Source organism: Branchiostoma floridae, chromosome 8, assembly GCF_000003815.2.
Source record: "Branchiostoma floridae strain S238N-H82 chromosome 8, Bfl_VNyyK, whole genome shotgun sequence".
In the NCBI taxonomy this organism is placed as follows: Eukaryota; Metazoa; Chordata; class Leptocardii; order Amphioxiformes; family Branchiostomatidae; genus Branchiostoma; species Branchiostoma floridae.
Window position 1 is genome coordinate 8,941,216 of NC_049986.1, and position 23,549 is coordinate 8,964,764.

Consider the following 23,549-nt stretch of genomic DNA (forward strand, 5'->3'; position numbering starts at 1 on the left):
TATGAACATGTTGGCGGATCATCATGCTTTTTGGTATGTTTTATATGTGGATAGACTAAGTGAAGACGTTCATAATAAGATGCTAATTAGGCAAATTAACAGCTAATTTGCATAATCAATGTGGGAAGTTTATAAATCTAATGTCTCTCCTTACCTCTGCTCGGGCGTATCTTATTGACAGCTGCAGGTGCCAGGCAAGTAGATCAAGCTAGCAGGCTGACCCAGCCTTGCCCCCTGCCCCCTGGGTGCCAATCACTTTTACCGACTAGAGTAGACTTATGTTTACAGTACCAACGTCCTTGCTACTCTCGAGTATCAGGTTGCTCAGAGCCACTGTTATCAAGATAACGTCAGGCAAGTCCAATTCAATGTTTTGGTTGACAGATTCTATTTTTCTGAATTTCAGAAAAATTGTATCTCAGCTCTAGACTACCAAAATGAAATCGTCTTAGCACAAGCTTTTGCTTGTAGTCTTGCACTCATAGAGGTGTGACTTAATCAAATAACATATATAATTATATGTAATGAGTAGCATACTTATGTCTACAGACATCTTTCTACATAACAAACCTGGTTCATTTGGCAAAGGTATGATTTCGTCGAACTCTAGTTCTTTATTATGTGTGACTGCGCGCACAGATATGCTTGTGTGTGTTGGGATTTGTGAACAGAGATTAATAAGGGAAGCTGTTGACAGTTGCTTATGTAAATTGTGGCAATATATACCGAGTAACGATTAGAGAGTGACCTTGAAGTTTCATAGATTAGAATAACACTGGTAATTGGACGGTTGTTATGCGTTTTATTAATCAAACAACCATAATGGTAGTGTTTTTTGGTAAATATTTCTACTTCATGTAGCCAGCCATTTTATCGTGCCTACGCCTTTTTTTCTGCAGATATTGATGGATGTGCTGGCGACCCGTGCGATGCCAATGCTGCCTGTACAGACGTTCCAGCTCCTGGGACCGGTCAGGAGTGTACGTGTAACGCTGGGTATGAGGGAGATGGATACACATGTACAGGTATTATAAGTCCTTATTATGTGTTGTCGTGCGTGTATGTGTTTGTGTTTTCGATTTGATTTTCAATACATTGACAGCTGTTTGGCAATATGGAGAGACAGGTATATTGTACCGTTTAGATTTTGACCTCAAAGTTTCATGGATTTTTTTTCACCGGTTACATAACAATTGTAGTCATAGGATCTGATTAATAATACGTCCATACTTGCAGGTTTGTTGTTTTAATCAATTTCGGCGTAATCTAGTTAACAATTCCCATCGTAACCACATTTCAATTTTTTTCTTCAGATATCGATGGATGTGCTGGCGCCCCGTGCGATGCCAATGCTGCCTGTACAGACGTTCCAGCTCCTGGGACCGGTCAGGAATGCACGTGTAATGCTGGGTATGAGGGAGATGGATACACTTGTACAGGTATTAAAATTCTCTATTTCAAGTGATTTTTTAAGCGTGTTTCTGTAAATAGAGATTTATTTGGACGGGTCCTTATGCTGTTTATGATGTACATTGGAAACTGTTGGCAATATGAAGGAAAGATATTGGATAAGGCTATAGGTTCTGATTAATAAAACGGCCATCCTTGCAATATATTTGTGAATGTTGTAATAATTCCTGGTTTATGCAGCGACCCATTTCCATTGTACCTACATTTCTGCAGATATCGATGGATGTGCTGGCGCCCCGTGCGATGCCAATGCTGCCTGTGCAGACGTTCCAGCTCCTGGGACCGGTCAGGAATGCACGTGTAACGCTGGGTATGAGGGAGATGGATACACTTGTACAGGTATTATAAGCCTTTATTTATCATTTGTGATTGTGATTGTGCGTGTATGTTCGTTGTTCAGTGTGTGTGTGTATATGTGTGTGTGGGGGGGGGGGGGGTCAGAACAAAAATTAATCATTTTTCTTATGAGTTGTCATTAATAAATGGTCTATATGCTTGCGCTATTTTTAATGAATGTTAGAGGTATTTTCTAGTGTATCGAGCTTCCATACGATACCAACGTCTTTTTACTGCAGATATTGATGGATGTGCTGGCGACCCGTGCGATGCCAATGCTGCCTGTACAGACGTTCCAGCTCCTGGGACCGGTCAGGAATGCACGTGTAACGCTGGGTATGAGGGAGATGGATATACATGTACAGGTATTATAAGTCCCTATTATGTGTTGTCGTGCGGGTATGTGTTTGTGTTTTCGAATTGATTTTCAATACATTGACAGCTGTTTGGCAATATGGAGAGACGGGTAGATTGTACCGTTTAGATTTTGACCTCAAAGTTTCATGGATTTTTTTTTCACCGGGTAAATAACAATTGTAGTCATAGGATCAGATTAATAATACGTCCACACTTGCAGGTTTGTTGTTTTAATCAATTTCGGCGAAATCCAGTTAACAATTCCCATCGGGACCACATTTGAAATTTTTTCTTTAGAAAATCGATGGATGTGCCGGGCGCCCCGTGGGAAAGCCAAAAGCTGCCTGTACAGACGTTCCAGCTCCTGGGACCGGTCAGGAATGCACGTGTAATGCTGGGTATGAGGGAGATGGATACACTTGTACAGGTATTAAAATTCTCTATTTCAAGTGATTTTTTAAGCGTGTTTCTGTAAATAGAGATTTATTTGGACGGGTCCTTATGCTGTTTATGATGTACATTGGAAACTGTTGGCAATATGAAGGAAAGATATTGGATAAGGCTATAGGTTCTGATTAATAAAACGGCCATCCTTGCAATATATTTGTGAATGTTGTAATAATTCCTGGTTTATGCAGCGACCCATTTCCATTGTACCTACATTTCTGCAGATATCGATGGATGTGCTGGCGCCCCGTGCGATGCCAATGCTGCCTGTGCAGACGTTCCAGCTCCTGGGACCGGTCAGGAATGCACGTGTAACGCTGGGTATGAGGGAGATGGATACACTTGTACAGGTATTATAAGCCTTTATTTATCATTTGTGATTGTGATTGTGCGTGTATGTTCGTTGTTCAGTGTGTGTGTGTATATGTGTGTGTGGGGGGGGGGGGGGTCAGAACAAAAATTAATCATTTTTCTTATGAGTTGTCATTAATAAATGGTCTATATGCTTGCGCTATTTTTAATGAATGTTGGGGGTATTTTCTAGTGTATCGAGCTTCCATACGATACCAACGTTTTTTTACTGCAGATATCGATGGATGTGCTGGCGCCCCGTGCGATGCCAATGCTGCCTGTGCAGACGTTCCAGCTCCTGGGACCGGTCAGGAATGCACGTGTAATGCTGGGTATGAGGGAGATGGATACACTTGTACAGGTATTAAAATTCTCTATTTCAAGTGATTTTTTAAGCGTGTTTCTGTAAATAGAGATTTATTTGGACGGGTCCTTATGCTGTTTATGATGTACATTGGTAACTGTTGTCAATATGAAGGAAAGATATTGGATAATAGGTTCTGATTTATAAAACGGCCATCCTTGCAATATATTTGTGAATGTTGGAATAATTCCTGGTTTATGTAGCGACCCATTTCCATTGTACCTACATTTCTGCAGATATCGATGGATGTGCTGGCGCCCCGTGCGATGCCAATGCTGCCTGTGCAGACGTTCCAGCTCCTGGGACCGGTCAGGAATGCACGTGTAACGCTGGGTATGAGGGAGATGGATACACTTGTACAGGTATTATAAGCCTTTATTTATCATTTGTATTTGTGCGTGTATGTTCGTGGTTCAGTGTGTGTGTGTATGGGTGGGGGGGAGGGATCAGAACAGAAAAATTAATCATTTTTCTTATGAGTTGTCATTAATAAATGGTCTATATGCTTGCGGTATTCTTAATGAATGTTAGAGGTATTTTCTAGTGTATCGAGCTTCCATACGGTACCAACGTCTTTTTACTGCAGATATCGATGGATGTGCTGGCGACCCGTGCGATGCCAATGCTGCCTGTGCAGACGTTCCAGCTCCTGGGACCGGTCAGGAATGCACGTGTAACACTGGGTATGAGGGAGATGGATACACATGTACAGGTATTATCAGTCCTTATTATGTGTTATCGTGCGTGTATGTGTGTGTGTTTTCGATTTGATTTTCAATACATTGACAGCTGTTTGGCAATATGGAGAAACGGGTAGATTGTACCGTTTAGATTTTGACCTCAAAGTTTCATGGATTTTTTTTTCACCGGTAACTTAACAATTGTAGTCATAGGATCTGATTAATAATACGTCCATACTTGCAGGTTTGTTGTTTTAATCAATTTCGGCGTAATCTAGTTAACAATTCCCATCGTGACCACATTTGAATTTTTTTCTTTAGATATCGATGGATGTGCTGGCGCCCCGTGCGATGCCAATGCTGCCTGTGCAGACGTTCCAGCTCCTGGGACCGGTCAGGAGTGTACGTGTAACGCTGGGTATGAGGGAGATGGATACACTTGTACAGGTAAAAAAAATCAATCATTTTTATGTGTTTGTAATAAGCGATTACTTTTGGTAGCGCTTGCGTGTGTGTGTGCAGTCTACCAGCTTAACTCCAGAATGCCTCGATGGCTTTTCTTGATATTTGGTATGTGGGTGAGACCTTTAAACGATTGTTTTTGAGCTCCCTAGTAGCTTGGTATGGTATTGCAGCGGAAATTCCGGGTTCGATAAATCGAATTCTGAAAACGCTATGGTCGTGATCCTAGAGTGTAGATAGCTCTTGGGGCAGCGAGTAAGTGGTGCATGTTTGGAGCTCCTTAGAGGCTTTATTTGACCTGCAGGAGCCAATTTAGTTTCCGACTTTGAAGAAGAATAACCTATTACTAAGAAGGGATGAACGGATCATCGTGATTCCTGGTATGCAGATAGCTTAAGTGATGTTGGTTATAATCTAATAGTAAATATGAAAATCAGAATTTTATTTGCATAATTAATGAGGAAATCTTATTAACCTTCTCTGTTCCATTATAGAACTATTGCAACACGTGATGCATTATGTTTGTGACATGTAATATTTGTAACTGTGGAAGAGAAGAATGTTGAAAGATAAATGTAATGCAGGAAAGACAAGATTTGCATTATTAATAACAAAATGCTATTATGTGATTGTGGTAAATGACTGGCATTTCTTATTTGTAGCAAAGTTATATGCATTTAATCATTATTGAGCATAAATTATGCAAATAAGACCTCGTTTGCATAAATTTTCAGAAAATGCGTTTTAAGCCTTTTCCTGAACATAGACTGCGTACGTTAGTTTTTTGGGTCGAGGAAACGACCAATTTATATAATTTATGCAAATGAGGAAATTACTTACATAATTGATGTTAAACACATTTAATACACGAGTTGTAAAGGTAAAATCATTCCTCGAAAACTCTATTTAGAGAAGTTGTTGTTTTTGCTGGTATATTCACTGGCGCTTGTGTCTGTGTTTGTGCGAACAACATAAGTCAAAAACGGCTGAATGGATCGGTTTGATACATGGTGTGAAGACAGCTGGGAATTACTAGTATTTGATTTTGGCCCCCCCTAGCAGCTTCTCTTAAGATGGCACTGCAGGAGAACATCCAGTTTTATCCGAATGAAAGCTCATCTGTGTAAATTTATGGTGAGTCCCTTTTTTGTGTAGGAACAAACTTTTTCAACATCCAGTTTTGATATCTAGCCTTCCAGACAAGCAATGATCACGATTTTTTGGTGTTACATTTGGGTACTAATAGCACAGTTTTGGGTAGCACAGCTGTCAACGTCAGAATAAGGTGGGGCAAGTTTCAGTCCTCTGATGTCGACATTTGGAACTGCAGGAATATCTTTTCAAAACAATTCAAAGAGGAAAAACTGAAGACAGGAGCAACGGATTTCCATGATTTGGGGCATGAAGGTGCAGGTAGATTAGAAAAAGTTGTACACAATGACATACGTGTGCAAACGTGACTTAATTTGCATAATTAATTAGGATATTACATCTTTCCATTCTTTTTCATGATTTGTTTTCAATAAAAGTTACACATGCGTATGAGGAGCTTATTTGCATAATTAAAGCAAAAATGGCTAAGGCGACTAATTATACATATGACATGACTAAGCTTATCAAATTGTGAACACCACCATGCATAAATCATGTAAACGTGTGTGTCATTCACATCACATCTACAAAAACTCTAGATATTTCATGGAGGTAATTGGTCGCCGAACTCTACTTATATCGTTTAGCGCAACTGTTGGTAACATGAAGAAACGGTTAGATGTTGATATCAAAGTTTTTTAAAGAAGCATATAGCACTGGTAAATGGACAAATGTACTAGTAGTTATTGGTTCTTAATGATAAATCAGCGGCTAAGCCACATATTTACTATGAGTGTTAATTAGCGACATATTGCCCACATTTACCTTTTTCTGCAGATATCGATGGATGTGATGGCGACCCGTGCGATGCCAATGCTGCCTGTACAGACGTTCCAGCTCCTGGGACCGGTCAGGACTGTTCTTGTAACACTGGGTATGAGGGAGATGGATACACATGTACAGGTAATGTAATTCTTTAGTATATGTGATTTTTTTCAACCAAAGATCATTCAGCGAAGAAACAAATTAGCGCTTGTTAGTTGCCAATTTTGATTAGGGGTTCATAATAATGAAACGGCCTTGTTCGCTTTGTTTTCGAATTGTATGAATTGTATCGAGTTTCTGTGGGGAACTCTTCCTATCGTACCTTTGATTCCGCAGATATCGATGGATGCGATCCCAACCCATGTGATGCCAATGCTGCCTGTGCAGACGTCCCAGCTCCTGGGACCGGTCAAGACTGTACGTGTAACACTGGGTATTCGGGAGATGGATACACCTGTTCAGGTATAGATTTTTTGTCAACTGTGTTGCAACCTTCGTGATGACTTGGGATCTAAAGTCTCCAATTAAACAATTCCGAAGTATCGCATATGTAAGATGTGAATAAAGTCCCGTTCACGTATGTCCTACGCTGTGATGTAGATCTAAATTATAGTAAATAGTGATTTGATTTATATATGAGGAATCTTCTGTAATTCAGTGACTAATATCATGCCAACGTGAATTTCTGCAGACACTGATGGATGCGATCCCGATCCGTGTGTCGCAATCGCTACTTGTACCGACAATGTGGCTCCCATGACGGGTGCAGTCTGCACCTGTCCGCCAGGGTATCACGGTGATGGTAAAGTTCATGGGACCGGATGTACAGGTAGTTTTCTGTTTAATGATGCACACAGAATTATGGCTTATTGTTTTATTATTGAGTAAACGTTGAAACTATATGGAGCAAAGTGGCGTTAGCGCGCTGCACTCATGTTTTACAAAGTATTATCACAACAGTGCCACTTAATATTTTGTTGTACCTTTGTGCTAACTTGTGTTAGTGTGGTGAAAATAATCATTGCGATTTTATCTTAACAGACATCAGCGGTTGCGATCCGAATCCGTGTGTTTACCACGCTACCTGCGAAGATGTTCCTGCTCCTGGGACCGGTGCAGTTTGTATCTGTCCGTCTGGATATGAGGGCGATGGAACAATGGGTGGGACCGGGTGCACAGGTAAACTTAACCTTCTTTAAGTAAGTCATATTCTTCTCTAATGTGGAGTGAGTAGTTGTCTCCATAAAAATGCAGATATTGTTCCGTGTGTGTCCGTGTGTGCGTTTTTGGAATTTTGTAGTCAGTAGAACTCAAGAACCTCTTGATTGATTACGATGACATTTCAAATGTAGGTAGGTGTTGACAAGACGAACGTCAAGGTTAATTTTTGACCTCCCCCTAGTAAGGGACCTTGGTACTACAGCAGAAATGTAATCTTTTTAAATATTTTGACCTGGACATGCTATGGTCTTTTTTTTTTGGTAGCTTGTGATGTATGGAAGAGCCGACGAATGTTTGGGGCCCCTAGTCTGCTCTAAAACTGCAAGGAAGTTTTTGTTAAATTCTTCCAAGGAGCATAACAGAACATAATAACGATGGATTTCCATGATATCTATGTTTTGCAACTAGTTTTGGCTAGATATTAACGAAGTGCATATTATGAAATTATTATATCTAATGTGGAAAATTTCTCGACACAGTGCATGCCATTATAAGACTTAATTACTTGTTGCATTATGTTAAGTTTGAGGCAGCTGGCAGATGAGCAGATACCAACTATACAAGAAGTCCCTAATTTGCATAATAAATGTAAAAGCACTTCTAGCAAATGATTGGATTGTCAACATAGTAGTTTAAAGTGTACATAGCCAAGTAGAGGTTGATATGCAGATGTTAAATTCATTTGCATAATCCGAATTTTTCATTGAGATATGAGGTCTCCGAACTCTTGTTTTTTTCTTATTGTGTAGACTCCGATCCCTGCAATGCCAAAGAGATTGTATATTTTCTTGTAACTTTTGATGTGAGGGCGATAAATACTCAGGTGAAGATTATTATTGATAGCTTTGATGATGTTGGTATTGACAATACTTACGGATTTTGACTACTGTAACGAAACTGTCATACGTAGTAATAAAGTATTTAGAATATTATGAATATAAGAGCAGTTCTTATATAGCGACATATCGCACGACGTATGCGTCTTTTCCATTCCAGATATCGATGGATGTGATGGCGACCCGTGCGATGCCAATGCTGCCTGTGCAGACGTTCCAGCTCCTGGGACCGGTCAGGACTGTTCGTGTAATGCTGGGTATGAGGGAGATGGGTACACATGTACAGGTATTATATTTCTTTCTCATATGTGGTAGTTATATATATCGATGAATATTTAGCACTGATAACATAACAATTATAGTCATGGGAGCCCGGTTTTATGTCATGAAATTTAATAAAATGACCATACTTGCGCTATTTATCTATGAATGGTCATTCTCTAGCCTGGGTGTTGACATATTTCACGCGTACGGTACACACATTTACCCTTTTCCACAGATATCGATGGATGTGACGGCGACCCGTGCGATGCCAATGCTGCATGTACAGACGTTCCAGCTCCTGGGACCGGCCAGGATTGTTCATGTAATGCTGGGTATGAGGGAGATGGATACACATGTACAGGTAATATAATTTTTTATTGTTTGTGTGTGTGTGTGTGTGTGTGTGTGTGTGTGTGTGTGTGTGTGTGTGTTGTGGTGTGTGAACAGATTTTTTATAAGGAAAGTTCATGACAGATTATTATGATGTTTCGTATATATATTTATGCAATATAGAGTCTGACCTCGTTCCGTATATAACTTTCGGCAAGATAGAGTCTGACCTCAACGTTTCATAGATTTATCTAGCACTGGTATAACTGGACATTTGTTCTACTTTTTATTAACCAAATTACCCTACTTTAGTGAATACTGGAGTATTTATGATGTAGCGAGCCATTTTACGTCACATGTTTTCTTCCGCAGATATCGATGGATGCGATCCCAACCCGTGCGATGCCAATGCTGCCTGTGCAGACGTTCCAGCTCCTGGGACCGGTCAGGACTGTTCATGTAACGCTGGGTATGAGGGAGATGGGTACACATGTACAGGTAATGTAATTCCCACAGTGTTTGATTGTGTAATTGTTTGTGTGAGCAGAAATCGATTAGAGAAGTCATCGATTGATCATCATTAAGGAATGTAAGAGTGTGTTTTTAACTACTGGTTCTGAGAAGAAACAGGTAAATTGTGACCTCATTGTTTTTATAGACATTAATGATAGCGCTGGTAACTGAACAATTTTAGTGATGGGTTTCTATCATTAAATTACCGTGTTTGCAGTGGGATTTGATTAATGTGGATAAATAGTTATGGGTTCTGACCAATAAACAGCCCATGCATGCGGCTATAATTTTTTTATGAATGTTGGAGTACTTTTAGTTTGTGTAGCGACATGCATATTTTACGGTACCCACATTAATTTTTTTCTGCAGATATCGATGGATGTGCTGGCGACCCGTGCGATGCCAATGCTGCCTGTGCAGACGTCCCAGCTCCTGGGACCGGTCAGGACTGTTCGTGTAACACTGGGTATGAGGGAGATGGGTACACGTGCTCAGGTAATATCATGGGCATGAGAGAGATAGCCACACATGTTCAGTTATTATCGTTCCTACTGTGTGTGTGTGTGTGTGTGTGTGTGTGTGTGTTTGTGTGTTTGTGTTTGTGTGTGTGTGTGTGTGTGTGCGTGCGTGCGTGTGTTTCTCAACGGAGATTAATGAGGGAAGTTGCTGACTGATTAAGAGATAACACTTGTCCTGCTGAGCCCGCATATGGAAATTAATCCAAATCATACTAGGTGCATACAAATTATAATATATAATCCCTGTGGGTCCAGTATTTGTCACAAAATTCACTGATCTGATGAATCAGGGTTACATCGGCATGCAATGTTTTAATGATTACTGTTGGCATTATATATAAGAAGACACGATTAGATTGTTACTTCAAAGTTTCATTGATATATTTACCACAGGTAACTGGAAAGTTGTACTGTCATGAAGAATCTTATTGATTAAACGTCTTTTCTTGAAATATTTTAATGAATATGAAAGCATTTTGTTGTTTAAGTAGCGAGGAGTAATATCGGGTCCACGTTTATCTTTTCTTCTGCAGATATCGATGGATGTGAAGGCGACCCGTGCGATGCCAATGCTGCTTGTGCAGATGTTCCAGCTCCTGGGACCGGCCAGGAGTGTACGTGTAACGCTGGGTATGAGGGAGATGGATACACATGTACAGGTAAGATCATTCTTTATTATGTGTGTGGTTGTGTTTAGATTGTGTGTATATGTCTGTGGATGTGTATTTGAATAATCAGAGATTAATTTAAGAAGTTGTTCCTGTGCCTTTTTTTATGTTTAGTGTGCATAAACAGAGGTTAATTATGGACGTTGTTAATGAACCTTGTAATATTTAGTTTATCTGTAACTGCTGTTAATCTGAAGGAACCATTAAATTGTGACTTCAAAGTTGAATACATTCGTTTGGAAGGTCTAACAAGAAAATTGTAGTTTCGCGTTATTTCTTACTTGTTCTTAGTTCTTACTCGAACTCTTGGGAGTGTTTTGCTACAAACGTTTGGCTTTTTAAGTTTATGTGTCGACCTATTTTTATCGTGCCCCCATGTATATTCTTTCTGCAGATATCGATGGATGCGATCCCAACCCGTGCGATGCCAATGCTGCCTGTGCAGACGTTCCAGCTCCTGGGACCGGTCAGGAGTGTACGTGTAACACTGGGTATGAGGGAGATGGATACACCTGTACAGGTAATATCACTTTTTAATATATCGGATTGTGTGTGTGATTGTGTGTGTTTGTGTGTGTGTGTGTGTGTGTGTGTGTGTGTGTGTGTGTGTGTGTGTGTGCCAACAGGGATTAATAAGGGAACTTGCAATTGTTGCATGATGTTTTGTGCGTAAGCAACTTTTGTAGCTGTAACCTCAAAGTTTTAAAGATATAACTTGACAATTGTAGTTATGACCCTGGTTCATATTAATGAAACGGCAATACTGCCGCAATTTTTCTATGAATGTAAGAATATTTTCTAGTCGATGTAGCGACATATCTTACGATACCCACATTTATCTTTTCTGCAGATGTGGAAGGGTGCAATCCCAACCCATGCGATGCCAATGCTGCCTGTGCAGACGTTCCAGCTCCTGGGACCGGCCAGGAATGCACGTGTTACGCTGGGTATGAGGGAGATGGATATACATGTACAGGTAATTTTTTTATTGTGTCTGATTATGTGTGTGTGTGTGCTTGTGTTTATGTGCATGTGTGTGTGTTGTAAGTGTGTTTGTGTGAACAATGATTAAATTGGAAAGTTGTTAGATGATCTTACTGAGGTTTAACACCTTGGTAACTGTTGGCATTATAAAAGAACGAATATACTGTGACCTGATTTTTCAAAAGATTTTCTAGAACAGGACAATTGATGATATTGGTTATTTTCAACAAAACGGCCGTGCCGTGCTTGCAGTATGTTTTTTCATTAATGTTTTAATATTTTCTGGTTTATCAAGCCAACTATGACCATCGTGCCCTAATTGATATCGTTTTCTGCAGATATCGATGGATGCGATCCCAACCCATGTGATCCCAATGCTGCCTGTGCAGACGTCGCAGCTCCTGGCACCGGTCAGGAGTGTACGTGTAATGCTGGGTATGAGGGAGATGGATACACATGTACAGGTAATGTTTCTTTTTTTTTGTTATTGTGTGTAATTGTGTTTTTGGCGACGCCTCATGAGCGAGCCAAATGGTATATATTAGGTTCAGTCTGCAAAAATTAAAGGAATTGCACAGGCATGTTTCCACAGGCATGCTAGGCATGTTTCCACAGGCATGCTAGGCATGTTTCCACAGGCATGTATGGAATGTTAGCCTCGCCTCGATAAATGTGAAATAGAATTTGGGACATGTCCTAGAAAGCTGGGGTCAGTGGGATGGTTGGGTCAACTCAGGTCAACCGATAGCGATAGCCATATACCACAGGTAGACAGGAAATGTTACATGTTAAGGTCATAATCTTGAATGATGGCAAATAGTTATCATATTCAGAGCCTAATGTAATTTTCATGGCATATATAAAGGTCAAGGTCACACACTGGTACACTCAGTCACATAAAAAAGCATGTGTAACATGTATAAATAAAAAAACACAGGCACACTTAGAGACAGTACTATTCAGAGCGAATTGTAATCTTAATGGCACACACTGGTACACACATTCACACAAACGGATACAAAATCATGTGCAACATGTATGAAATACCATCTCACAAATACGGACACATTCACACTTTCAATGTACATGCAGTACTCAAAATCCTTTGCATGTTGGCACAAGCCCATTGATATATGTGTGTAGTTATTGGGATACATTCTTACAAAAGGCATTTTGGTATGCATTGCTACAGCAGTCCTCTTCCTTTGGAACTGAGGGGCATTTTGGCATGGGAGTTCTATTTGTTGGGACACATTCATACAATTGCATTTCTACAAAATTCCTATGAACCTTAGGGAACAGAGGGGCATGTTGGTATGGGGGCTCTAGTCGTTGGGACACATTCATACAATTGCATTCCTACAGAATTCCTATGAACCTTAGGGAACAGAGGGGCATGTTGGTATGGGGGCTCTAGTCGTTGGGACACATTCATACAATTGCATTCCTACAGAATTCCTATGAACCTTAGGGAACAGAGGGGCATGTTGGTATTGGGGCTCTAGTTGTTGGGACACATTCATACAATTGCATTCCTACAGAATTCCTATGAACCTTAGGGAACAGAGGGGCATGTTGGTATGGGGGCTCTAGTCGTTGGGACACATTCATACAATTGCATTCCTACAGAATTCCTATGAACCTTAAGGAACAGAGGGGCATGTTGGTATGGGGGCTCTAGTTGTTGGGACACATTTCTACAACTGCATTCCTACAGAATTCCTATGAACCATTCAGAATAGAGGGGCGTGTTGGCATTGGAGCTAGAATTTGTTGGCATGCTTTCGTATGGGAGATACTCGGTGTAGCACAGAAAACAGTAAGACTAAAATCTCAGAAAAGCCAAAACCTCGGTAGTAATGCAACTGCAGAGATTCGTGGTGCAGAGGGAGAGAGCTGTAGTCTATACTGTGGAGAAGAGGATTATTTTATACATGTACTTGCATCAGACCTTCAAGGCAGAGGGTGGTTTTGGGGGGCAGCTAGGGGATGCTTTGCTGTGTCTATGACGTAGGTAAAAGCCAAAGTTCGTGCATTGACTGTTATTCCTATGAGTGGTGAGGACGTCCATTGTGTGGAAAGTTCAACGGTCAAGTTAGCCCAAGGACTGGAATATTACGAAGTAGGACAGCCATGTGGATTAGGTGCAAGAAAGTTATTCAAGGAATGAAGTGCTTGAAACAGTTGGTTCTTTCTTTTTTTTATTCTCCACTTATAGACTGTAGTGCTGGCCGTAGGTTTAGGTTACTGGCAGACCACTGTGCTGTACCAGGGATTGTACATTTCTGCTGGCTGTAGGTTTATGTTACAAGTGGGCTAGGAGCCAGGGTTAGTGCACAGGGAAGTTCCAGTCTATGCACGCGCACCTACCTGCCAAACCCGTTCCAATGCTATTTCCACATTTTGCACTGGTCAGAAAACCCTACAACGCCAGGAAATATATTTTTTCCATTGCCAATCTTGTTGTGTGTATGTGTGTGTGTGTGTTTTTGAAAAAGGATTCATGAGAGAAGTTGTTGATGAGACATTCTAATCTTTAGCTTGTTTCTAACAGTTGGTTAGGAAGAAACAATTAAATTTTAACCTCAAGGCGCTGGTAACTTGGTAATCGTAGTTATGGATTCCTAATAATGAAACGGCCATGCTTGTTTTATTTTTCTATGACTGTTGAAGAATTTTTTAGTTTCTCTACCGTATATCGTTTCCCACAGATATCGATGGGTGCGATCCCAACCCGTGCGACGCTAATGCTGCCTGTACAGACGTCGCAGCTCCTGGGACCGGTCAGGACTGTTCGTGTAACGCTGGATATGAGGGAGATGGATACACATGTACAGGTAATATTCTTTATTAGACGTTTGTTGCTGTTCCTGTTATTTTTTGTGTGTTAAATTGAGCACTGATAACTTGATAATAATAGTTATGGCTCGTGTATCGGCCGTACCTGCTTCATTTGTCTATCAAGTTTGGAGAAAATTGTAGTTTCTCTACAGAACCACTTTATCGTGCTCCCATTTCCCTTTTTCCGCAGACATCGATGGATGCGATCCCAACCCGTGCGATGCCAATGCTGCCTGTGCAGACGTTCCAGCTCCTGGGACCGGTCAGGACTGTACGTGTAACACCGGGTACTCTGGAGATGGATACACATGTACAGGTAATAATGCGTGGTAAAGCCAAACGTCCATGAATTGTTTGGCATCAACCCTTAATTTTTTTCTTCAAATTTTGTGACTTTATCATACTTTTGATGTGAAATACGATGTTGTCATCATTGTTAACAAATTGATATAATATAATCGTAAAATATAGATTTTATAGATTCTATCTTGTAGGTTGACTAACCACACCAAACATAACAGAGGAGTTTAGTCATACGTAGATACGTCATCATGATGGAGATACCTTACATGTATGTAACGTGTTTAGCGCTATGGGGGAATGTCTTGAGCTAGCTGCCAACAGTATAGATGGATATGTAAATAAGGACTTAAATAATATGTCATAGATAGATTCTGTAATTGTGTTGACCAATATCGTGCCAACGTGAATTTCCGCAGACACTGATGGATGCAATCCCGATCCGTGTGTTGGAATCGCTACTTGTACCGACAATGTGGCTCCCATGACGGGTGCAGTCTGTACCTGTCCGCCAGGGTATCACGGTGATGGTAAAGTTCATATGACCGGATGTACAGGTAGTTTTCTGTTTAATCATGTTATTATGCTAATGTATAGAAGGAATTTGGCACATCTTTATTGAATAGGTTGATGAAAAAGGTGGCGCTGTGTATATTAATAGTGCCACTTTATATTTTGATGTATCTTTGTTCTAAGTTGTGGTAATGCGTGGTAAAAAGTATTGACCGTTCTTATATCTTTACAGACATCAGCGGTTGCGATCCGAATCCGTGTGTTTACCACGCTACCTGCGAAGATGTTCCTGCTCCAGGGACCGGTGCAGTTTGTATCTGCCCGTCTGGATATGAGGGCGATGGAACAATGGGTGGAAACGGGTGCACAGGTAAAAATGATTCTATGAATGTGAAGTAAGTTAAAGTTTATCTGTGGAGTAAATTTTTCATTATATAGACTCTGATACATGCAATGCCAATTTTCATGATATTCATACGTTACCAATCCAGGCTTTGTATGTTCTTGTACCTGTTACTTTTTGGTGTTTGGTCGATAGATACACAGGTGCAGATTGGTATTAATATTTTTTTATGATGTTGGTATTAGCAACCGTGGTTAGACGGGTATACAACTTCTGATTTATTAATCGACAATGCTTGCGGTATTCTAATGGATATTGGAGGATTCTGGTTTACTTAGCGATCTATTTCACTATTGTTGTTGTCAATGTATTTGTGTGTCAATGTTTTTTGAACAGATATTAATTTGGGAAGTTCTTCACGGATTTAAATTATATTAAGGGTTTTAACTGTTGGTAATATAAGGAAACGATTTGATTGAGACTTCAGGCTTTGAGAGATTTATTAAAAATTAGTATATGGAATTTCAGGATATTCTATCAAAACGTTCATACTTGAACTACTTTATGAATGTTAGAATTTCTAGTTTATGTAGCGATCGGAAGTATTTTCATGGTGCCAACATGAATATGTTTTTTTCTGCAGATATCGATGGGTGCGACCCCAACCCGTGTGATCCCAATGCTGCCTGTGCAGACGTCCCAGCTCCTGGGACCGGCCAGGAATGTACGTGTAACACTGGGTATGAGGGAGATGGATACACATGTACAGGTAATAATTATTCTTTATTATGTCTTATTGTGTTAATTTTTGCATTATTTTATGATTTTTTTAATGACCAAGTTAATAAATTAAGCTGCTGATAGAACTGTATTATGTTTATTGCATTGATGACTGTTTATGATATGAAGGAACAATTGGATTGTGACCTCAAAGTTTCATAGAATTGTGTCGCGCTGGTCAAATTGAAGCTAATTCTTTTGATTTACAAAATGTCTATATACTTGCAGTATCTGTTTGAAGAATGTTGTAATGTTTTCTTGCTTTTATTAGAAAACAATTCCATCGCACCCACATGAATACGTTTTCTACAGATATCGATGGATGCGATCCCAACCCGTGCGATGCCAATGCTACATGTACAGACGTCCCAGCTCCTGGGACCGGTCAGGAATGTACGTGTAACGCTGGGTATGAGGGAGATGGATACACCTGTACAGGTAATATGATTGTTTACTTAAGAAAAATAAAAGTGTCTTATCATAAATGACCTACTTTGTGAGATTATAGCTTTCATCTTTATGCAGAAAATATTTACCATAAGGGAAGAGTTTACGCGTATAGGGAATGCATTGTTAGGGTCCGTATTGGTCTAGTGAGTGTCTTATTATTTTACATACACCTTGCGTAAGTCACCACAAGTTGAACTCGTGATTACGTATTCATTGATACATTATCTACTGGAAAATAACACCCCCGCTGGAGTTAAGTACTCGTCGATATTGAACATTGTTTGTACGTATCTTTGTATCTTTACAGACATCAATGGTTGTGATCCCGACCCATGTGTTTCAATCGCTACCTGTGAAGACCTCCCACCTCCCGAAACCGGGGCGCTTTGTCACTGTCCACCTGGGTATGGAGGCGACGGATTCATGGATGGAACTGGATGCACAAGTAATATTCTATCATAGACAATGCCTTTTATTAAGTGTTTTCTTCTCTGGACTGATAACATGTTTTATAGTATGTTATACAATTTAACTGAAGACATAATGTTGAACATTGCTATAAATTTTGCATGAGTTTTAACGCACCGTTTGACATTGTTGATGTTATGATCAGAACTGTTGTTTATCTGTGTTTAATGATAAGAATATGGCAAGATAGTTTTTCACCACTGTCAGACTAACCTTTCTTTCAATATCTTCCATATAAAAGAGTTGACCCGGGACGACCTGTGTGTACTGCCAGGTAGATACCAATACTTACTATGTGCGCGTTATCTGTAACTCTCACTATGAATTCACAAGATTTTGATGCGGACATGTTTGACGGGTAATGCTACATTTGCTGTCTTGCGATGTTGTTTACGAAAAAACAAGCATGTTGCCGACATTTCAGTTTGAGATGGCTTTGACTTTGACTTTATTCAGATCCACTTTTAGCTAACGACATTATGTTGCCAGATATTCTTCCAGTGGTCTACATAAAATACATAAATACACGCACAACATTACATACATAAATAACATAATATGTACATAATGTGTCACTACATGTGCATATACTTTATTCTACAGTACCCTAGCTGTGCCGATCTTGTGATATGAAATTGTTGTGTATGTTTGACAGGGAGAGGAATTTGCCGTTCATGCGGAGATCCACACACGACGATGTTTGACAGAACACGTCACCACTTCCAAGGCCCGTGCAGATACACATTCGCCAAGGACTGTGGAAACAGCAGCGATTTCACCGTGGAAGTACAACACGTGCCCGTACCTCATAGGCCAGTTGTGTCCGTTGTGCGTGAGGTGTACGTGATAGCATACGGGTACGAGATCGGAATTCACCAAGGAAATGAAGTGACGGTGAGATGCATTTCTCCACAGACCCAAGCCTTTGTGATAGCAACTTGTGTAGTTCCAGCTGAGGCAATCAAAGAGCCTCTAATCACCAGTGGCCTTCATGCGGAACCATGTTATAAGACGTATTCTTCTAGCAATGGAGGTTTTCTAATCAAAGCTTAACACATATATTTACTGTCTATGCAGGATGCTGTCAGAAAAATGACTTTCTGAGCTACTTTGTCAGTCCTCTAAAATACCTTATTCTTTATCGACAGGTGAACGGAGTGATGTACACTGGGTCGATTCCCTTCTGGCTTGCAATGGGCAAGATCCGGGTCAGGTACCGAGGTATATGGGTTCACGTGCGGCTGGTAGAGTACTGCGTGGACATCTTCTACAATGGGCGTCACTGTGTGAAGGTAGGACATGCTCTTATTCTGTGAAGTTGTGCGTAATTCAAATACTAGTACTATAGAAAAAGGTATGCTGTATCGGATATAGGAGAATTCTTTTTACACAACCAGCAGGTACTTACATTACTTACGTTTCGATGTCTCTCAGACACCTTTGTCAGAGCTTCTAACTGGAGTTCTGCTTTGCGGTGAGAAAACAATTCCAAACGTGACTAAACTTGTATCCCCCCTCGTCTCGGTTCATCAATAGGGGGAAGTCTTTTTTTCTACCAACCTGATGAAACTGTTTTCGGAGGTGTATTGTACCGTTTTATCTGTTGATAATCATCTGGCCATATACAGTAAATTGTCTAATCTAGGAACTGTAAATGCATTTAAGTAGGCGGGAATTTAATTTCGCGGTAGCAGGAAAAGGGACTTTTCGCGGTGGTTTTAATTTCGGGGTAACACCATAGACTACAGTGTAATACCATTATAGAAAAATGTTCGCGGTGGTTTTAAGTTCGCGATGAAGGGGTCACCGCGAAAACCGGGAACATTAATCCACCGCGAACATTTCTGTATTTACAGTACTTATTTCAGGAGGAAATGATGATTTGTTACAAATACGGCTACAGGTGAAGGTTACGCCTTTCTACTGGGACAGGATGTGTGGACTGTGCGGTAACTTTAACGGCGACATGACCGATGACTACATGTTGCCAGATGGGACCATCGTTTCCAACTGGAACGATTTCGGTCATAGCTGGCTGGTCGAGGAAGAAGAGGAAGAGAAGTATGTTATATCGTTTAGCTTTTTACATTTCCGTGATTCATGACTCTCTTGAATCTGTTCAAAAGCGTTGTATGAGAATCATTGGACTTTCTGTTGACTATCCCAACACTAGCTAGTAGACGTGACAGAGCCACATTGAGAACACTTGAACATACCCTTCAGGACGAGTCTTCTCCTCTCTGGGCATTCTTAACCAGCCCCACGGACACTCACTACGGTCTACGCAGCAGAAGAAGTTATAATGCAACAATGGTCAGTAAAACTAAAAGACATGCGATGTCCTTCATCCCACGTGCCATAAGTCTGCTGAATTGTGAGGGACTGGAAGAATCACTTCATCCAAAATGAAGCTTTTAACAAGGTGTTGGAAGACAAACTGTCTGGGACATGTTTGGAATATATGATTTTGACATCTAGTTCTCCGGATGCTGTCGTCGCCATGTTGGTGGGTTGAATGGGAAGGGATCCAAGATGGCTGCCAGTCATTCCAAACACACAAATCATTCTAAAAGGGAATTCTCCATAGTCTGATTTTTTTATGTATGTATGTAGAGGTAAAATATTCCAGTTGAGGTAGAGAAATGAACAATAAAATGGGATAGGGAATTTCCTGAGTAGTTTCACAGGTATGAGATCGTAAGTTGTATTAAGGTCATTTTATTAAGAATGTTTGTAATTGATACGCCATTCAGACATGTACATTGACTGCCATGTATCTACAAATAAACTATTGAATGATTAATGTAGGTCTTGATAAAGTAAATGTGGCGTAAGATTGGTCATCCTGGTTCACTTGACTATAGTATGCTCCAATATATGTAACATGCAACTAACAATTACTTATGAACGTTTGTTTTAATGGCATTGCCATTGATATGACGATACTTGTATCTGTAAAGCTGCCGGATTGAGTAGGTTCAGAAAGGCGTATGGGCTGTATGTGACAGAACAACAATTTACAATAGCTACACAGCAACACGAGTACGTTACACATACTCCCTTTCGATTCGCCTCCTTGCGTATGAAGACAGCATGATACAGATGCTATCTTATTCCTAGGTTTTTTCGTTAAGTCAACATTGGCCTTACTGTTGTCGACTGCTCCTTCCGGGCCGGATAGTTTTCACACTACTTGATGTGACGTTAATGTTAAATGTACACGTAAGTGCCGTTACAATGTCCATGTTGTTTTTAATATGGGCCCTGGGCCTGATACAAAGAATAGATAAATAGTCAAGATTAAAAAAACATATTGTGTGAATGTTGCAACACTGATTTAAAAGAGTTTAGTGGACCAGAAGGGACCAAACCCCACAACTGGAGACAAATGTGTTACATTCGATACAACAGGGTCAGCTTCAGTAAAAGGGATTGGTCGGTGTTATCCCTGTGTTATCCCCTTCTTAGTTGTCCGTTTACCCCGTTGCTTAACCGCGAACACTTATTCCTACCACCGCATAACCCCCCCCCCCCTCACAGTATCCTTGATTATTAGGATTTTACCCGGATTATTAGGATTTTACCATGGTGAATATTGACCGAAGGAGGCCATATAGAGGTACCTGCTTCTACAAGTGTGTTTCCATAATGTAATGATATTTTCTCTGCCCACCTCAGCTGTGGAGGAGGAGGAGACCCCGGTCCGTGTCCAGAAGGCTTGATGGAAGTTGTGTCGGCAAATGACATGTGCGGACTCATTATGGACCATTACGGTCCGTTTGGTGTTTGCCATGATCATGGGGTGGATCCTCAGGATTTCTTTGACGACTGCGTCTACGACATGTGTGTCCAGGAAGATATCGTGGGCCTCTGTGAGAACCTGGAGGCATACGCTGACGCCTGTGAGGACGCCGGTGTGGTCATTACTTGGCGAACTGCAACCCTTTGTCGTAAGTTTGCTTCTAACGTAGGTTCTCCGATGTATTCTAACAAAATCTACAGACTCTTATCTACTCATGTTGTAGTAATGTTTCATATCTATTTCATTGCAATACTAGCAATATATCACACTTACTATATAGACCATGCCATTAGTGATGGTAACATTACAGAATAGATGATAATTTTTGTATGTAATTTTCAGTGTTGCCATGACAACGGGTTTCTGACAGGCATATTTACCAAATTTACTAATTTCGGTTTGAATAGGGTTCCAAGGTTTTCTTGCTAGACGTCATTTGTTTTTCAATATCATTAACATCCTATGTAATGTTATGTTACATTGATGATTAAATATTCATATATTTGTGCTAAGTTCATGACGCCATTGGTCAAAATCCAAGATGGTGGACCATATCATTAGTGACGGTAACATTACAGACTAGATAATGAGCTAAAAGTACATGATTCCCTGCAAATTTGGTGATGGTAAATTACTAGATAGCAGCTAAAACAGCCGCCGCCCTCACCCGTCCAAGAAAGGCCCCCAAAGCCTGATCTACATTGGGTTGAAAAATATTCACCGAGCTAGAATTAAGCCATTCTCTCATTTTCAACAGCCTTGCCGTGTCCACCAAACAGCCATTACAACCCATGTGCTAGCCCCTGTCCTGCGACCTGCCAGGATCCGGACGCTCCAAACAACTGTCCAGACGTCTGTGTAGAGTGCTGCGAGTGCGATCCCGGTTACGTCATGAGCGGACCTCACTGTGTCCTACTGGAGGACTGTGGATGCACCGACCCTATGACTGGTCGTTACTACCCGGTCAGTACTCAGTTTACTGCAGTAGTTAGTCATCGTTTTTTTTTTCTGTTACAGTTATCATTAATTTATACAATAAGAGCGTATGTGGTAAGTATGATCCACTGTGAATCTGCTTACTCAATTTTCTAAACATCTGGGTACCCTATCAAAAATAGACCCTGATGATTTTCAAGAGGGTTCATAATATTTCCATATATACTTCATATTTCTCTAAAAACAATGTGACACATGGCAGGTAATATTGTCACATTGTAAAGCGCCTCATCCTTGGCCTCTTGTCGGAAAGTAAAACCATCATTATTATTAATCTTTTCTACCTGATAATAATCATTAAGATGTTTCAGTTGATTGTATTGCATTTCTTTCCTCCTTTAGCTCGAGGAAACTTGGATACAGAACGGGAAACGTTGTGTTTGCACAAGAAATGGCATCGTCTGCACAGGTACATAGTTGACACAGTGTATGGAAATATATTATAAATATGTTACAATTTAACACCTGATAAAATTGTGGGTCCTAAAGTTATGGTGTTACATGACTGAAATGTAGCTTACTCAAAAGTAGCTTGTTTTGTGTGTTTAGACAGATTCATTGTTGATTTTAACTGGAAAATATATCTGTGTTGGTAGAAGCCCTTATGAAAAAGTTAAACTAATTTCCAACACGAAAATTGGACTTACCCGAATGTTCGACTGGACAGCTCCAGTCTTTGTGAAGGAATGAACAATAATCGTCGTTGATTTTTTTAACCAAAATTTGTCTCAATACAGAATGCTCCTTTGACATCGTTTTTATACTGGACCGTTCTTCAAGTATTGGACCGTACGGAATGTACATCGCCGAGAAATACATCGCTCATATCATCAGATGTCTGCGTGGTCTGGATGTAGAAGTGAGCAAACCTTAGCTTATGGAAGAGTATATACTTATAGAGTTTATGTTGTAGACATTAAACATTGAGAAATCGGACAACTACAAGCGTTGATCATCAAAGTTCATTACCACTGTGTTATATTGCTTGTATAGGTCGGGTACATTGTGTTTGACTGCATATCGAAGTGGCTGATCTCTCTGGGAATCTACAACGTGGACACAACTGCTCTCATCCCAGAAGTCAAGGCTGCTGAGTTCACTGGAGGGGAGAGCCGAGTTGGGAACGCCATTTATCATTTGATGTGTACGGTAAGAGCGTTGTTTGCTCATCTTCTAGCTTTGTACATTGTTTATGATATAGTATTGTCCTGTTATGAGACTGGGACGGAATTGTGTGTGTTATTTTTTTTTTCTATTTTGCTTTTGGATAGACGAGGACAATGTGGCACTGCTCTCAAGTTTTTGTAACTTGTCTAACATTGTCTATGATGTAGTCTT

At 40.4% G+C, this 23,549-nt stretch overlaps 1 protein-coding gene and 2 long non-coding RNA genes across 4 annotated transcripts in view; all 3 read left to right on the plus strand.

Annotated features, from left to right (window-relative positions):
* LOC118420596 overlaps positions 1-2,137 on the plus strand; it is a 2,821-nt gene extending 684 nt beyond the window's left edge. The window contains exons 2-3 of the long non-coding RNA XR_004831771.1: positions 900-1,025; positions 2,046-2,137. This is a non-coding gene — a long non-coding RNA (uncharacterized LOC118420596). The remainder of the gene's footprint in view (positions 1-899; positions 1,026-2,045) is intronic.
* The window catches only part of LOC118420591 (zonadhesin-like), a 266,452-nt gene extending 242,918 nt beyond the window's left edge, over positions 1-23,534 (plus strand). The window contains exons 41-55 of the mRNA XM_035827423.1: positions 14,430-14,555; positions 14,750-14,875; positions 15,279-15,416; positions 15,605-15,742; positions 16,359-16,484; positions 17,253-17,390; positions 17,655-17,687; positions 18,069-18,307; positions 18,562-18,705; positions 19,317-19,474; positions 21,092-21,363; positions 21,973-22,178; positions 22,554-22,620; positions 22,949-23,070; positions 23,205-23,534. Coding sequence (XP_035683316.1) covers positions 14,430-14,555; positions 14,750-14,875; positions 15,279-15,416; positions 15,605-15,742; positions 16,359-16,484; positions 17,253-17,390; positions 17,655-17,687; positions 18,069-18,307; positions 18,562-18,705; positions 19,317-19,474; positions 21,092-21,363; positions 21,973-22,178; positions 22,554-22,620; positions 22,949-23,070; positions 23,205-23,519 — 2,348 coding nt within the window. The 3' untranslated portion in view covers positions 23,520-23,534. The remainder of the gene's footprint in view (positions 1-14,429; positions 14,556-14,749; positions 14,876-15,278; positions 15,417-15,604; positions 15,743-16,358; positions 16,485-17,252; positions 17,391-17,654; positions 17,688-18,068; positions 18,308-18,561; positions 18,706-19,316; positions 19,475-21,091; positions 21,364-21,972; positions 22,179-22,553; positions 22,621-22,948; positions 23,071-23,204) is intronic.
* On the plus strand, positions 4,005-9,443 carry LOC118420593. Of its 2 annotated transcripts, XR_004831768.1 has the most exons (5): positions 4,005-4,037; positions 6,721-6,846; positions 7,076-7,213; positions 7,426-7,563; positions 9,408-9,443. It is a non-coding gene; the product is annotated as an uncharacterized LOC118420593 (long non-coding RNA). The 2 variants fall into 2 exon arrangements; XR_004831769.1 differs by lacking the exons at positions 6,721-6,846; positions 9,408-9,443 and adding an exon at positions 8,602-8,661 and having other exon boundaries at positions 4,015-4,037.
* Positions 23,535-23,549: the final 15 nt, after the last annotated feature.